Here is a 17,454-nt window from a genome sequence, read left to right on the forward strand (position 1 = left end):
TGAAAATGAAGTCCAGCAAAGAAGCTCCACAGAGCCCCTTCAAGACAAAATCTGAAGTGGGTGCACAAGCTCCACTGTGTGTCGATGATGTAAATAACATCTTTTTTCAAATCAATTTGGGAGCTCAGGCCTTCTGGAGACTTGGATTCTGCCTGACAGGCTATGTGGAGCCATTTTATGGGTTTTTTTTTATGTTTTAAAACAAGTCAGTTTTAAAACTTCAGTTGTTTAGAAGAATGCTGCAAAGTTGTTTTTGCTGCGAAGCTCCAGAAATGTTTTGAGGACTACAGATCTTCACCTGGGGGCTGAGTAGATCGTGACTGAATTTCCACTTTTGGGCGAACTGTTCCTGAACCTTCCTTCTTTCATCTTCTTTGCCCTCACCATGGCCATGAGCCAATCACAAGGCAGGAATATGGGACAGGATCTAGACTTCCCTACACATGCCTCTCTACATTTCTCTTTCCTATGAGCATCCAGGAGTCAGTAACAATTCCAGCGTCTTCCTCACCGTCAGCTGTGAAACTCGATTCGTCTCCGGCTGTGGAGGAGACGGGGGGCTCCTGAGTATGTTTGTGGGGTGACATGCCAACACCCCCCCTCCTCCTCCTTTGCTCTTCATTAGCAGCAGTGATGACCGCCCGGGTCAACAGAGGTCAGTGGGTCACGTCAGTTCAGGAGTCGACTCTTACTTACTCACCTTTGTTTTTACTTCACCCGCAGGAGGTGGAGAGGGAACTTCTGAGGATGCTGCGTTAACTCACTTAAATTTCATTCCAGCCAAAATCAAATTATTGACTCAAAGCAGCTGTAAAAAACTGACTGGGAGAGATCTGCTACTCATTTTCACTGAAGGAGAGAATGAGATTGTACGTTCAATTTAAAAACAGTAAATAAATCAAGTAAATGATTAGAGTTCATTAAAAACATTAAATGAAAAAACTAGACATGTTCTGAAGTCTTTCCCAACGTATAAGTATGAAACCCGAGCACATTAAAAGGAGAAAAAAGCACATGTGCAACAATGTACTGATGGATAGTTTGAGGCTTAAAGAGAGGTCCACATTAAAGCCGCAATGATTATTGATTAATCAATGCACTATCAAAATAATTACCAACTATAATGATCATCTGTCGGACAGTTTTAGTGTTGCAGCCCCAGTCCACATACAGTCATTCAAAAGCCATCTACCTACAACTTAAAGTGCCAAATCTAATCAATTCAGCTACATCTTTAATCTTAAAACATTCAAACACTGGAGCTACTGCATGTTAATACGCAGCAAACAGTTCAAACTTTTAAGAAGAAAAGAAAATTTTGATCCCTTTTCTATTCATTGTAAGTTTTTTCCTTTGACTTCATCGGAACAAATCCTTCTCTGTGACGACTGAGCCAACTCCCTTCCCTGACGAATGCCGTGCACTTATCAACATACATTACTGTATGTAAACTCAGCCCGGACGCTTCAATCTACAGTACGTACAGTACACGTCACACAACTTTACACTTTGAAACTGCATGTAGTACATATGCCAGTCTAATTTGGGTGCAGGTGATACACCAGACTTTCCCGTTATAAATAGTGGAAGCATGAAAAAATGTGAGTTGACATAATATAAAGAGAAAAAAAATAAATAAATAAATAAAACACTGGACTTCCATCAGGAGACCAGTTTAAACTTACGTAAGTTAACGTTAGTAATGTCTTTTCCTAAACCTAACACTGCAACCGTTTCATGTTTATCTTTGATGACCACAGAAGTTAATATGAAGGATTGTTGTATCACCCGCATGCAAAATTTTACTTTTGCATATGCACTGCAAGCAATGTGAAAGTGTAAAGTCATGTTATTTGTATGCGGATGATGAGAATGGTTGCAAAAGCTCCAAAAAAGGAGGTCAGTGGACCTTGAGCAACCTGATGTCAGGGGTAGCTACAATCTATTTACATGTAAACTATAAATCTATTCAACCTTCACCTCCTTCATTTGTGATCTGTTTTTTGAGTTGCCCATAATGAAGATTAACACGAGCGGATTAAACGGAGGGAGCATTTTCTTTTTGCGTCGTCCTCCATCTTGAAGATTAAGCTGAAGAATCATTGGCAGCATGCGTAGTGGACCATCACTGAACCTTGCCCCGCCGCTTGTAATCTTGACACCCAAGCTGACAGTGACCCAGCCTTGGTGTTACGTTTGCAGCAGCTCCTCACAGCCCCGTTTGCCTTTTGCCCTTTTGATGTCAGTGCACGCTCGGCACCAGACTAAACACATACAGTAGCAAGACAAGCAAACGCTGCACAGCTTTTCAAATACACCAGGGATAAGAAGTCCCAACACGACTGGTGGAACGTCTGATGGAAAGTACAGCGAACGGTCACAGACTCCCCGGTGCATTTCCATTGTTTCCATGCTTAGAATGAAATAAGTTGAGGAAAAACTGGCGATTAAATACTGAATTTGTTTTTTCGCTACAAACTGAGGTGTCTAAAAGAACTTGCCGATGGATTTCTAGGACTTTTCATGGACTTTACTTGACTGGGCCACCTCTATGGATCCCCCAACATTTCGTGTTTGTGGCCGATGTGTTACAACTCTTCAAATACATCCAACGTGTGTTGATGATCCAAAACTGCTTCTAATAACTCATCTGTAATTAGTTTTGTCATCCGAGCAGCTGGCCAAAGCCTCATCGCCATTTCGAGTCAGTCAAACCTGCAATTAAAAAGTGCGGTGATGAGCCCAGCTGGGAGGATGAGGCCTTTTTTTATGTATAATGGTGGCCGGGTAATGACAGAGCAAACTGACAACGACCGACGCTCCAGGAAGAAGAGCAAGGCTAGAGAGCTGCCGCACACCAGAATGTCACTGTGGGGAAACGAGAGGGAAAATAGATAAGGGGGTTTTCCCAGATTTCAGTCCTTACTGTCATTTCGGTGCTTTGTTGTGGCGAAGAGGCGGCCATCTTGTGGGCTGGCCCTCAAGAAGGGGGAAAGTTCAACTAGTAGGGCTCAACCTTTCCTCTGACCTGACCTCACAGAGGGGTCGCAAGAGTCGCGCGTCGCTACATAGCAGAGATGACGAACGTGGCGACGCCTACGGTGAGCTAAAGGTGAGACGGGCAGTCTGCGGAGCATCCCCAGCCACCAACGAACCATAAAGAGGTCACATTCCCAGCTTTAACGTCATCCTTTCTTACTTGTGGGAGCCCTCTGTGCTCTTTACAGCTTCTGTATGACGGTAAATATTGTCCCTCATGTCTCCGTTTAACCGTATTCTCTCAGCGAACCAGAGATGTGCTCCTTCTCGTTTGCCTTTGACACTGCATGGTGTCTCAGGCCTCCATGATTTACAGAGATTGTGACGAGTCCACAAAGCCTCAGGCCGTGGTAGTATTTACACTGTTACTCTCTAAATTCAGAGTTTGACAGGAAAGCAGTGGAATGTGTGTTTATTTGAGAGGAGGCAAGGCGGGATTGGTTTTGTTTGCTTTCGGACTGTTGTCTTAGCGTTAGTTCCACCACCAACAGGGATTCACTGCTGTTTATTTGGACACCGGCTCAGACCCCTGACCTCTCCAAATGGGTGGCTAATCCCAGTCAAAGCTACTGTGGGGCCCTTGTTGCCAATCCCTGCAATGCTGCCTCCCTCTGGACCTAAAGGAGAACTTCAACAGTTTTTACACATAGAGGAATGATTACAGGTCTTGAGGAGCGCTGCTGCATAAATGAATAAAACTGCATAAAGCCTTTTTTACAACTGAGTGGTGCAAAGTCTAATAAACTGCATCAAGTGATAGTAGTGAAGTGTGAAAAGAAATAAGTCTGTTGGGTGAGGAGTGAAAAAGAAGTGAGTTTACCAGACCTCTGTATCTGCTCCTGAGGCTACATTAGCCGCTCGTAGCTTAACACACTGGAATCTCCAACCAATCTGACAGCGTTTGAGGTGCATTATGGGTAATGTAAGCACTGGGTTTTGACAAGGAAGAATGCATGGAATAAAATTAAAGATATCTTCGTTTGTAGAAAAAACTTGTGTGACAATGTCAAAGGACTGCAATAGTGAATCTAGCCAGTAGGCTAGCAGGGGCCTGATTACAGAACGATATCCCAACTGCTTGTCCTATCTTAAATTAAGGTAAGGAAAAATCCTAACTTCCTATTAGGCCTACAGAAGCACTTCCTAAAATAATGGCAGCAGTATCCATGTTTACAATGTACACGTCTGCCTGTTGCCATGACATCGGCTGCACAGTTGTCCCTGGCTAGCTACAGCTAGCTGACATCAGTGTACAGGCAAACATACATTGATGTTAGCGTATCCAACAAGCTATCAACAGTGTTCACCTCTCCAAAAGGCTAACATTGATATCAGCTTCTCCTACAGCCAGACATTGATGTTGGCTTCTCCAACAGGCTAGCAGTGTTTATTCTCCAACAGTTCAATCCTAATATTTCAGTGGTCATGTTGTCCCACATCATCACTGTCACTGCCATACTGACCTTGGACCAGAGGTGCTGCCATTTTGGCGATTAGGATATTTTAAATTTACGATCAGCGTCTGTGCCGTCCTAACTTGGGAAATTCTTCACTTAGTACGGTTCTGTAGCCTAATAGCTCAATAATTACCCTAAAATAGGATTTTTTCCTAAATGCAGTTAGTTTTTATAATATCAAAAATCCTAAATGTCATCCTAAACTGAGATTAAAAAAAACAGTTTCAGACTTAGAAAGTTCCTTTGATGAGGCCCCAGGACAGTAGGCTAAGTATAGCCTGACCAAACTGGAAGAAGTTAAATGTTTGTGTGACAAACCTTTTTATATGTGCACATATTCATCTCCCGTTACAGTACAGAGCTATTTCTTTTCATTGTGTGTGAGAACACATGCACAACCCTCAACATCCTGACAGCGGGACACATGTTTGCCTGACAGTGGATCAGCCTTTTCTTTGCTATCAAAACACGAAACTAACAATTAACATAAAAAAAACAGACAGTGCAGTTTTTCCAAAACAATACTTTATATTGTGATGTCAAAGACAACATGTTAGAGCAAAGGTTCCCGAGAAAAATGTACTATTTCTGTAACAATGGTGGAACAAGTCAAAAACATAACTGATAAAAAAAAAAGAATATGCATTTTATACATTATGTAAACCTAGAACTGTTTGTTTTTGAACCACAGTGGTCATAGCGATAACTGGCTTGTTTAGTGGAATGGACAACTGTAGCGATGACCAGGCATCTGGATGGAGCCCTTTGATAAGTCCAGATGTGACAAAGAATGAAAATGTCTTCCCAAAAAAGTCCAACAAAGTCACATCTCGCCTGGTACAAAAAAAAAAGTTTTTCATTCTGTTGATGCAGTTTACAAAGCGATTCCCCCTAAAACAATTTGTCTTTCTACATAAATACAATAAAATCTATTGTCTGTGTTACAAGTGCTAGATACTTTTTTTTCTCCTTTTTTCTGTAAAATATTCAACTGAAGTCTTCTGTGTTTGATGATTCCATGTCCTGCAGGTAAAAGCACAACATGGAAAGCACCCAAACTCCCTCCCTCCCCGCCCCAGCAGAAACAAAAAAGCAGTAAAAGAGATAAGACAGTTTGGATACAGTGAAAGTACTAACGTCCTTCAGTGCTCGATCCCTTGTGCTGATATGTAGTATGAGACAGACAGACAGACAGACAGACAGACAGGTAGGCAGTGCATGCGGACACACGGATCATGCAGAGAGAAAAGAGGAATGGAGTGGAGTCGGACCAGGCCGCCTAAATAAACAGTTCTGGACCTGGCTGGACTGAACTATGAGGGTAAAACAAAAAGATATGCCCCCTCCTATTAAATGGAAATTATAACAAAATGGAACATTTTTTTGTTACTGGACATTGTGTTAAGACTAACAGTGAAGAAGACAGACGGCCAGAGTAGCCAGACAGTGCTAGTTTTGGCTCCTTTTAAGAAACCAAAGCTTTCAGCAGTAGAAACCCCATGACTGGCACCGCTGTGCGAAGGTTCTGGGAATGTTCTGGGCCGGGTTACCGAAAAGCATCTCATCAAGTGTGTTGACATGCACGGAGATGTCAGCGTATGCAAGTTAAGGTGACGCTCAGGACAGCCCGTCTGTGTGCATTTTCATATTCCAACCACAAATACCTCTGTATACATCAGATGTGAAAATGTTCCTGGAAAGAAATCTTCCCAAAAATGACAAAAGATAGAAGAGAAAGTGTGAAGGTGTCTGATATAATGGGAATGTAAAGGGAAATCATGTTTCTTATACATAGCAAGGAATTAAAGGCATACTAAATAAAACTAAAAATGCGATGCCATCAAGGCTTAGACCTCAATTATCTCTTCGGTACTCGGTGTAAAGTCTACTTTATGGCAGACAATTTCCTGCAAGCAGTGATTTACATCCACTCATTTTACTTTGTTCTGTTAATTTACAAAGTGGTAGAAGACGAACGCATGAAACTTTGACCTCTCTGGTCATATTCTGCAGGGAAATGCAGCATCAGAAGAGAAATATATATTCTTTATAATAACCATCATGAATAAAGGGTCAATTCATATTAATTAAACATTAGTTAACAGTTATTTTACTTTTAACAAACAATGAAATACTTCATAAACCATTTATTAAGCAATTGTAAAGGTTTATAAACATCAGCTGCAACTTTATAACGGCCGTCCAAGTTATGTTGACAGATTAACTACACAGTGTTTATTAACCATTTACAAAGTATCATGAACATCAGTTGCAAGTTTACAGTAAACAATTGCTTAATGAATGGTTTATAAAGCATTTTGTTTGTTAACAGTGAAATAACTATTAACGGAAGTTAATTAACTATAAATGTACCATTTGATTAATGATGTTTTGTGTTCCCCTGACAAGTCTCAATTTTAGACATTTCAGTCATCATGTGATGATGTTAACATATATTTTTTTTATTTCATATGTGCATGTATAAGGCTGGGTATTGTTAAAAATGTTTCGGTACCGATACCATGACTTCAATACCGGCTCTTAATTCTGCATGCTCATTGGCTCACTGAGGCTGACGAGATTAACTCCTTTAGTACTGAAATCTGGTATCGACTCGACATTTTTCGATACTCGATAGTATCGAGGAGATTTGGTCGGCGCCATAAAAGTACTGAAGTTCGATACCCAGCCCTATAAAAACATGGGGGTCAAACACCTGTGATCTTTTGGACACAACAGTCTTGTGGACTAAAACCCAGAGGCATCACTTCATCAGCTGATGAATGAGATTACAAATGAAAACTAGATGAATTTAAAGGAATGTTGATTTAAATTAAAACTGAAGACAGTTGGTCCGATAAGGAAATAAGTGATGATTGTGTGAAATCATTTGTAAAAACACATCAAAGGGGATTTAAAGTAGATGAACAGAATGGCCACGTTCCAAATCAAATCCACTCATCCCATTTTTCTTGCTGTTAGAGGATGAACTCGTAAACCTTTAAGAAAGAAGATCAAACGGATCGCCACTTTGGTCATTTTGAATTTCAGTCTCACGTTCTCAATACTGAGAAACATAAAGAATCAAGAAAGTGTGGAATGGTACGAATATGCGCATTGGATATGAGAGGCTGAGTGGAGGGCAATGGCACACCTACTGTGTCGTCAGGTACCGATAGGACGAATAAAGCCAAGAACTAGTCATCAGTGTTGAAAGACAGAAAGACAACCAGTTAAATGCTACTCGACATGTAACTGTAACCAAGGACAGTGCGTGGCGCCTTCAGTAACAAGGGCCGACTGTACGCAAGACCCATGAAAAGTTTCATTTTTCAATACCAACTTCAAAAACAAGGTCATAGTATTTCATTATGTATAGATATATATATAATATACTCATTTCTTTTCATATATAAATCTACTATGAACAAACAGTAAATACACAATTGTCCGTCATTATACAAAGTAGAAACATTTGCATCCCGACCCTCCCACAAAAACCCCCGAACCCAGAAAACATAGTCGTGTAATGTCCACTAAAAACAGAGTCTGATCCCTCACCTGTCGTGAAGTATGTCAGCTTTACAATGTAACAGAGAGACAGAGAGGGGAAAGTGAACAAAAACAACAAGAAAAACACAAAGTAGTACAAAAAGAAGTCACTGGAGTCCACTGAAAGGGCATCACAAGCAGAAACAGAAAGACAGATGACAGGAAGAATCAACAAAAGTAGTCATTGACGAATGAATGTGTGTGGCAGGAATACTCAGGAGATCGATGTCCTATGTACAGTAAACAAGAGTAAAAAAACACAGCACTCTGTTTCCTGTTTGCTGAAAATATACATTGAACGTGATTTAGCTCGTAGATGGATCAAAGGGGAGAGAAGGTAGTTGGTCCACAACAAGTTGAAGGAATGGTTACAGACAAGGAACCCAAAAAAGAAACAAGGATCATTACGTCACTGAATCTTGCTTTGGTGCCATCCTGTGGTGTCGGCTGTATTACTGTGCAGCTGTGTTTCACACGACGTAGATATGTTGGGTTTTAGTGTGTTTCTCCAAGCATCTCCCATAGACTTCAATACAGCTGACACCATAGTCTGGCACCAAAGTGAGATTCAGTGACGTAATGATCCTTCCTCTCTTTAATGGTGTTTTACCTACAAAATGGTCAACCAAATTCGACTACAACTAGGCTGCTGGCTGGTGTGTTGTTAGGCTCTGAGTGGAGCTCCTAGTTGGTAAAGAACCCAAACTCATTAAGCCCAGAGTATAACGAACTGTTACATCTGTCTGTCTGTTAAATATCATATATTTATGACTATCCCGACCCTGTGAGAGGATTCAGAATCAGAGCTACATGTGCTATTTAAAGTAGCAAATACGCTCAATATGCACGGCCTTACACCACAAAAAGACAACTATAAAAATATGTGTATACACTTGAATATTTATACAGAGCAGCTTGTGCTTCACTGTCTATGAACAGATGTACACACGCACCTGCCTCACAGCACCTGACATTTGGGCAGCAGATGTGCTTAACAAGGGGGCTAAAGATGTTAAACCAGATGTGAGAGCCTGTGCGGCACTGGAAAAATCCCAGGTGGTACGGTCACTGTTACCACGGAGACACAGTTGTCTTAAAGAGAGGGCTGGTTCAACAAATTGGCCCATATGAGATTAATTTGTCTCTATCCCACATTATTCTGCTAAAAGCGAGCGGATTCTAATGTAAAGACTAAGTGGTTGGACTCGAGATGAAAGTCTGTCGCTGCTTTGGCTTCATTATTGTCTGACTGCACACAGTATAATGAGGATGAGACTTTTCAGAAGCCCTGTTGCTCTACTATGCACACTTCAACCTCCTAAAATTAAATTTGGAGTACATTTTAAATCTGTAGCGTTATGGTAGTCATACGTTATTTAGGAGTGTAGCAGGATAGTCATCAGTATATTGTTTTTATGCTTCATTAAGCTTGTTCAGTGACACAGTGCTGCTGAGCCATGTTATCTCATGTTTGTTTCTTTCTTTGTTGTATTTGCCCTTCAGGGATAAATAAAGTTGAACTTGATTTTTCGTTTTATTTACTGCGAGCAGGAAAAGCTTTCCAGATACTAAAATCTCCCTAACCCTTGTATAGGACCAGTCACAATGTTTGGTTACAGTAACTTCTCTGCATCATGTAGCTGACATACAATTTAATTTTTTATTTATATTTTTTTCAAATTGTAGGCATCTCTTTCATCTAAAATGCACGTTTGATGCTTTGGGCCTCAGACTCAAGAACCAGCAGTTAGTCATTGGGGTTTGGGATGTCAGTGTTGGGCAGGTTTGGTTTATCAAAGATGCTAGCAAAGCAGCACAATACAGAAAATGAAGTCAGCAACTTTATAACTATACATCTTTAAATGTTACAGTTATAACTGAAAATGACAATTTCACAATGATGCAAGTCAACGATCAGAAGTGACAGTTGTTGTAAGTGTGAAGTCACGGTGATTTGGTCTGTAATGCCCTGCTGTCATTTGTCCTTATTGTTCTGTTGTGGCTGAAGGTTTGGACCTTAATCTTTCTAGCATGATCAAAATATCGATCAAATGCAGCTTTCAACCAACAGCAGCACATTTAAGATGCTGTCAGTGTGGTTATATTGATGATTAAAGTGGCAGTACATTTCTTAACTTTGCTGTTTTCATCATTGTTTTGCTGACAGACCGTCATATGGTGCTGTCAAGATGTGATATACAACACTGCGAGGTCCATTAGCTGCATTTTCCATTATTGTTTTTTAATGATTCAAGTTTGCATGTGCTCCTGTTGTCTGGACTGAGGGAGGAAGCTGGAGAAAACCAATGCAAAGACACAAATGTTACAGTAACTGATGACTTAAAATTGCTCGTGGTTTGAATGTGAGCGTGTATGTAGCTGGTTAGCTCGCTAGGATGGCTGATAAATGAATGCTTAAAAACAAAACAGGGAAATCAGACGCCCGTCCAAGACGTGTCCTCTGGCTACGAGAGGGTACCTTTAACTTCCTTTTAAAATGAACCACCTTCAACTTGTGGCTGGGAACTACCTTCTAAGTTAGGATTTTTAAGAATGAGGGGGGAAAGGAAATGTGGAGGTACAGGGAGAGACAGTAGGCTGCTTGCAGAGAATTATAGGTAAACATGCCAAGGTCCGCCAGTCTATGTGCCAACAACATGCAGGCATTGGATGTCTTGCCAGGATAGAAATGTTTAAGGGGTTGGGGGAGAAGAGGCCTCGTTCCCAAACCTGTTTTTTAAGGCAAAGCTCTCGAAGAGTTCAACAGAAAATCCACCAGGTTTGAAAGAAAAAAGGCACAAACGCACAGTCTTTCACTGTCAGTCAGTTTGGATTCAGAACACGTGCTGACCTTTCTCATCTGTAGTCTTCAACCGCGTTAAAAAGCTGCAAGAAAATTTTGTTCCATTCGTCCGGATATCTTAAAAGAGCAGGAATGATTCATCCGTAGTGCAGAGTCACAATCACATCAGAAAGTGAGACGATGAAGCACAGAAAGAACAGAATAATAAGAAAAGAGGATGATAGTCTGCGTACGGTTCCAACTGGCATTCAAAAGTACTTCTTGTCTAGTGTTTTAAAAGCACTGGCACTCGAGGTTGTCACTGTGGGATTGTTGAGTCAATCCTCTTATAATCCAAGGTCTTCAAGAGACGATGCAACACATTGATCCTGATCAGTCTGTGCACTGCTGATCAGTGAACGCGTTGTTCATCTTCAGTGTTCCTTTGAGCGCCACTGTTGTCAGCTCTGCATGTTCTCTCCCACAATAACATGCCACAGTATGGCAGGGGTGAGACATGGGAGTGGCTTTTAAATTGACACTGACTGGATGAGGACACTGTCAAAGATGAAGACCTGGTCTCAGTGGTCAAAGGCTCGGGATGTTTCTTTACATGGGAGCTTCTTCTTCCATTGGTTCCTCTTCAGCCCTGAGGAAAAGAACACCATAAACATGGTTGTAATATTATTTGCATACAGTACCATAGTACAGTTAGGTACAGTTACAATAGTCCTAAAGAAAGGTAGTAAAAGAACACACACATTTCTGTATGTGTTGTCAAAGATGAACATTTTATGTAACACGTCATGTGCATACAGTAATTGTGATGAGGTGTCATACACTAAAAAACACCCCAAAATCTGGCTCCTTACCCACTAGACATGTGACCTTTCTTGCCAGTTTGTTTCTAACTTTGTCTGTCTGCTGTTTAATGTGAGGTAGATAGAGTCCAGTGAGTGTCAGATCACCAAACCAAAACAACAAGGTCCAAGAGACAAAAAGCTGCAGAGTTGGTGTAAAGTATTTGTGTGTAGGTCATGTAATTCATTGTTGGAAAACTGTTAGTTAAACTGGTTAACTTAGCTTAACTTAGCTTAACTCAAAGACTGGAAAGAGGGTGAAAAAACACCATAAGACAAATAAATCTGCCTACCAGCACAACTAAAGCTCACTATTGAACATTTTGAAAAGGTAATATGAGATTTTGAATATTAATACAGCAGAACACAACTATTTGCGTTGTAAAGATAAAGTGGATTAAAGGCGTTTTGAACACAGAATGATGTCACCCTCACTGTGTGTGGCTGGCTGTGCATATTAGTGCATGTCAGTCCCTCTCTGTTCTCCTTGGGTCAGTAAATTTTTCTTCCAACTTTATTGAGCGTACAACGCACAAATCTGTTTTGGTCTGACATGCTGGTGCTTTAGTTGCAATGAATATTGTATATACTTTTCCAAGCCAGTAGCAATCACTTCCTAAAGACCTGTCGTCACCCTGAGGTTGCCGGCAATCAGCTGAGGTTTCAGAAGAGCGGTTCAGATTGATGTTGAGCTATTCCTTTAAATGTACACTAAGGTTAACCATGTACCTCTTTCCAATGTGCTTGTTGGCGACAGACAATGAGGCCATTGCGGAGACAGTCTCTGCTTCCTCTGCGTCTCGCTGAAGGGCTTCGCTCAGCGAGCAGCCGAGTGTGGAGGCGGAGCGTTGCAGTGAGCGCCAGTATTTACCTATAAAAGACAACGAGTCTAGTAAGAAGACTTGCTGTGTGCACTGGACCACTGGAGAGATCAAAACTCTTATTTGCTTAACAAAGTTTTTTTAATATTAAAAACATCTACAGGAACTCAAAATAGAAACATAGCCATCAATCTAAGTAAGATACAGTGCATCACTTAGATGCTGATGCATGTTGTGTGTATGTGTGAATGATCCACTCACTGTGAGCTTCAATAACTTTCTCCATAGAGTGGACAGCGTTGGCATTCGGTCTCTGCTGCAGCACCTCGTCAGGAATGGGGTCCAACTGAAACAAACCGAAAATAACATTAAAACACATTCTCTGCTTAACTTTTCATAACAAAAGCAAAAGAAGCAAAAAAAAATTTTTTAAAAAGGACGGCGCTGCACAATTTCCTGTATTCACTATACACATCTTTGAGATTATTTAAGACACTTGTGCTGAAATAAAACTGGCAAACAACCTAGCCGATGTTCACAGTAGGCATAGGTTCAGTGCCAAGCGCATTAAATGTCTCCAGGCATTTCTTCAATAAAGTGGGTATGGCTGGGTATGTGTTTTTATGAATGTGACTGACAGGTGTTCAGAAACGCTGCACCAAAACCACACTTAATGCGGTTCCCTCCTGGTTTAAAGGATCACTTTTTGAATGTGGACCACAGCCCGGTGTTGAATCACTCCAAGAGGTGGGGAACAAGCTCGAGCTGCTGACACAATAGAAAATAAGCCTGCAGATGCACACACACCTCCTCCCACTCAACCAGTGCTCTGCTACTTTTTGACATAAACTACAATGCGTGCTTTGTACTGTGTCCCACGCTAAGGACACATACTGGTGTACACAGATGCATGCACATGGAAAACGCTTGCTTACATACACGCATACTCAAGCACACACTCCAATACACACACACACACACCTCAGGGAGTGCGGCTAAGCCTATGAAACTCTCCAAGCCACAATTCAGAGGAAACAGGGCTATTCCCCAATGTGCCTTCCCAACCCGGAATGATTCAATTTCCCCTTTGGCTGACTGCACATACGACACTTTCTCATCCTATTTTGTCAAACAGGCCCATTCAGCTCTACATTCCAACACAGACGACATGCATCCCTTTTTATGCTCAATCATAACGGCAACGGAATAAAGGACCGACTGAGAAACATGTAAATGGAGACATAAAGAAAAGGAAGAAAAAAAAGGTTTGGCCAGAGATTTGGGAGTTCAATGTCAGAGAGAAAAGGAAAAAGTCATCGTCGGCCGGTCTCGCTTGGCCAAGGCTGGAAGTTTTCTTTTAATTAAAACAAATAGAGAGTGGGAGGGGTCCGCGGGGGCCGAGGGAAGAGGCAGTCTGGGGAGAGGGATACTTTAATCCTGCTGTGGCACGACAGGCTACATCATACAGCATACAGGGATGGACAGAGGTAACACGTACACATGCAGTATAGTTTTCGCACAAATATTTACGCTGGGTAATTTAACATTTGGCAAGTGTAGGCTTCTCTCCGTGCATCATTTGCTTAACACAGATGACAGGCAACTTGCATATCTTGTTTTGTGACTGTATCAACCCCTCTATAGTTCAATAGTTTATCCATGTAATCACTCAAACCCAAACTTTATTTTGTTAGTGCAGTCAGGAGGGAAAAGACAAATCCCTCAACTGTTCTATTAACATACAATACGTAGGTTGGCCCACAAAATGAGCATTTTGTGCTGTAACGTGATTTAACGCAATATGACATATGAGATAATTTCATGTAATATGATATTCAAAAAGTATGGTGCTCACAAGACACCACTAATAGCCATTATTTTATCATCATATGACAAACAACTTGCTTTGTAAAGTATATAAAGCACTGGACGCACAACCCAATCGCAAGAATTAATATTGGCAATGTGCATCTCTGTGAACAAGAAACATGTTTGCAACTTTATATTTCTTTAGGTTCAATTTTCTATTTTATGTTGTGACAACATGGAGCTTATGGTCTGGTTAGGTTAAGGGACAAAAAACGCTTGGTTAGGGTTAGGAAAAAATCATGATTTGGATAAAAAACCTGTTTTGGTTGCCGCAAACACAGCTGGAGATGTCCCGAGGTCTCATCAAAAACATCTGTTTTTTGTTGCCACAAACACAGCTGGAAATTGTCCTGAGGTCTCCTTACAAATTCCCAGTGGTGTCACACTTATAAATGTTGAAACACAGTCTGATACTGCGGTCACTTACTTGGCAGCCTTCTTGCCTGACTTTGTCTCCACCTTCAGTTATGACACTCAGGTGACAAACGTGTGATGTGAACATGATATGACACGTAGAGATGTCAATATGATACGAAGGCCTAGACACGTACACATTTTAACGTATCAGTGGTTTGCAGAAATCCTAAATGCCAACGTTTTATCCTGGCAGCTGGGCTGGGATGCCCTGCCTGTAAACTGCCCCTTTCAACTGTAACTGGAGGGACTTTTAAGTGTTTTGTTGTGTTCAGACCAACAACCGCACACACTCATCTGGATCTACCTTGCAACTGTGAAGAGACACAGCCACAGTAACACAGCCCCTTGAGTTCATTAACGCAGGGCAATTTTTGGTCTGATTGCCCAATCAAAGAGCTACACTCAAGCTAAGGACCTCATCTCCTCGAGAACGTCAGCCCTTCAAGATTACTTTGATTGACAGCAGTACTTATTCATCAATCCCATCTTAAACTTTTCCCAGCCCGTCTGGGGACACAAACCATCAATCTTTCAGTCAAAACCTTCTTCTCCAACCTTCAGGCTACAGCCGTCAACTTTTCACCATAACCCCAGCCAGTCCCAGTTCAGCCCTGCCCAGTCCATACTAACCCAGCTCCCTGTCAGAAGCAGGGTCAGAGGTTCTCTGGGGTTCTCGTGGGGTTCATTTAAGAGCAGAGTTGGACGGGGGCAGCCTGTCAGCTTGATTGACAGCTGGGCCTCACGCTTATAAACTTTAATGGCTCTTGTCAGGGTGCTCCAGGGGCCTCCACCTGGCAGGTATGGCAAACACACAAATGCACGCACACGGATGTGCATGTGCACTATATACAAGCGCACATTTGTCTGCCACATCATCCAAAGCAACATTTCTGTTTATTTAAGTTTGTGGTTCTGGCTGTGCCTGCACTTCTTGCATCTCCATGCCATCAGATGTGCAGCCGTCTTTGAGAGAGAGAGAGATGGTTTGCTGTAACCATGTGGACTGATTTCTGAGGAGGTCTTTTTCTCTGTGTGACACAGCCGTCCAACGCACGAGGTCCCGGCCAACAAAACTGAGACACCATGGAAAGCCATGAGCTGAGAGTGAGGAATGTGCCCGGTAAAAACATTCCTGAGGGAGGCTGAAACCAAAACAGTGGAAAGAGGAGGAAATCCACTTGTTCAGCAAATGAAAAGTGCACAAGGCATCCATTGTTTACTGTTGTGTCCATGTGCACATGTTGGCGGTCACTAAAACCGGTTGATTATGTTATGCTAACTGAACAAGGTAATGATGTGTATTGTGCGAAGCAGGCGACCTTTTCGGAAAGGGGTGTAGGCTTGCCTTGTAGTCGGAGGGTGGTGGTGAACAGTCGTGCCCAAGGGGGGACAGGTGAAGTCGAGCGTCTTACTGTAACTGGAGTGTAAACACACCGAATAACATCATTGACAGCTGGTAACAATTAGCATATTAGCCTGTTGTTTATCATATAATTGCTAACAACCGTGATTCAAACTGGTCCCAACATCTGTTTGCAAGCAATCATCAATTAGACCCGAGTCCAGAGTTGACTAGTGTAGTCGCCAATGCATCATTCATGAGCTATTTAACCAAAAAGACTTCACGATTACGTACTACAGTGATGGGGGTGAATAAAAAGAGCCTGTAAAGTCCATTCAGCAATTTTCATCCCTCTTTCCCAGCTAATTTGAGCTGCTTTCAAAGGAAACCTAATGCTCATTATATCCAAGCTTGTCTTAACCTGCCAATAAAAGCACAGATAGATTTCTCACACTAGCGAGCAGTAAAACACTGGAAGTAAAAGCTACACAGGAGGTGATGGATATAAAGAACAGCTTTAGGATGTTTTGGCTCCACTGTGAGGGCTGCCAAAATCTGTCTCTTTAGACTGCCACAAAAAAAGCACAAGCTATATAATTAACAAGATTAGGTAGGTAGGTCTTATATTCAATAAAAGAAATATAAATGGTTAACAGGTTTTGAAGCAATTCAATATAGCAACTCATCCATCAGTCCAGCAAGATAAACTGGAATATCAATTCAACCCATATTTTACGATTTAAGCTACAGTATATGCAACAGTTAGATAAATATGGTGACGTCTTGGGCTCTGGACACTTCCAGACGATACAAACCCTCAGGCAGTTGGAAGCTTCGTAAACAAAAGCACAGCTGACCAGCTAATCCAGCTGTGGTCCCATGCCTGAGCCTACTCATTCGCTCCATTCACAGTCAGCCAACACACACATGCACAAACTAAAATATAACCTCTAGAAATAACCCACTCAGTGGACACATTCAAACAAGTACCACATTAATCCAACTTGTTTCCCTGATCTGCCTTGATGCTCAACCTGGTTGGTGAAGCTACAGTGTCCACTAAAGACCTCTGTTTCTTCCTCTGATTTCCTTTTGCCATCAGAGGTCAATGTCAGACTTTTTCAGTAAATGAAAAAAAAAAAAAAAGTATAAAAAATGCTCTCCTTTTATCTCTCCCTCTAGCTCAACTCTGCGCTGACGTTTCCCAGCTACATTCCAAGTCCATTACAGAGACCTTTGCCGAGATTATGATAAAAACACTTGCTTCCTGCCATTTTGATCTGATCAGGGACATTTTAGCCTCTCTTTTTTTCTT

At 41.6% G+C, this 17,454-nt stretch overlaps 1 protein-coding gene across 3 annotated transcripts in view; it reads right to left on the bottom strand.

Moving 5' to 3' along the window:
* Positions 1 to 5,002: 5,002 nt before the first annotated feature.
* hdac4 (histone deacetylase 4) overlaps positions 5,003 to 17,454 on the bottom strand; it is a 139,193-nt gene continuing 126,741 nt past the window's right edge. For all 3 annotated transcript variants that reach the window (XM_073473262.1, XM_073473260.1, XM_073473261.1), the window contains 3 exons: positions 12,773 to 12,857; positions 12,420 to 12,561; positions 5,003 to 11,479 (listed from right to left, as the gene is read on the bottom strand). In XM_073473262.1, coding sequence (XP_073329363.1) covers positions 11,440 to 11,479; positions 12,420 to 12,561; positions 12,773 to 12,857 — 267 coding nt within the window. In that variant the 3' untranslated portion in view covers positions 5,003 to 11,439. The remainder of the gene's footprint in view (positions 11,480 to 12,419; positions 12,562 to 12,772; positions 12,858 to 17,454) is intronic.

The sequence above is a fragment of the Pagrus major genome, chromosome 9, assembly GCF_040436345.1.
Source record: "Pagrus major chromosome 9, Pma_NU_1.0".
Classification (NCBI taxonomy): domain Eukaryota; kingdom Metazoa; phylum Chordata; class Actinopteri; order Spariformes; family Sparidae; genus Pagrus; species Pagrus major.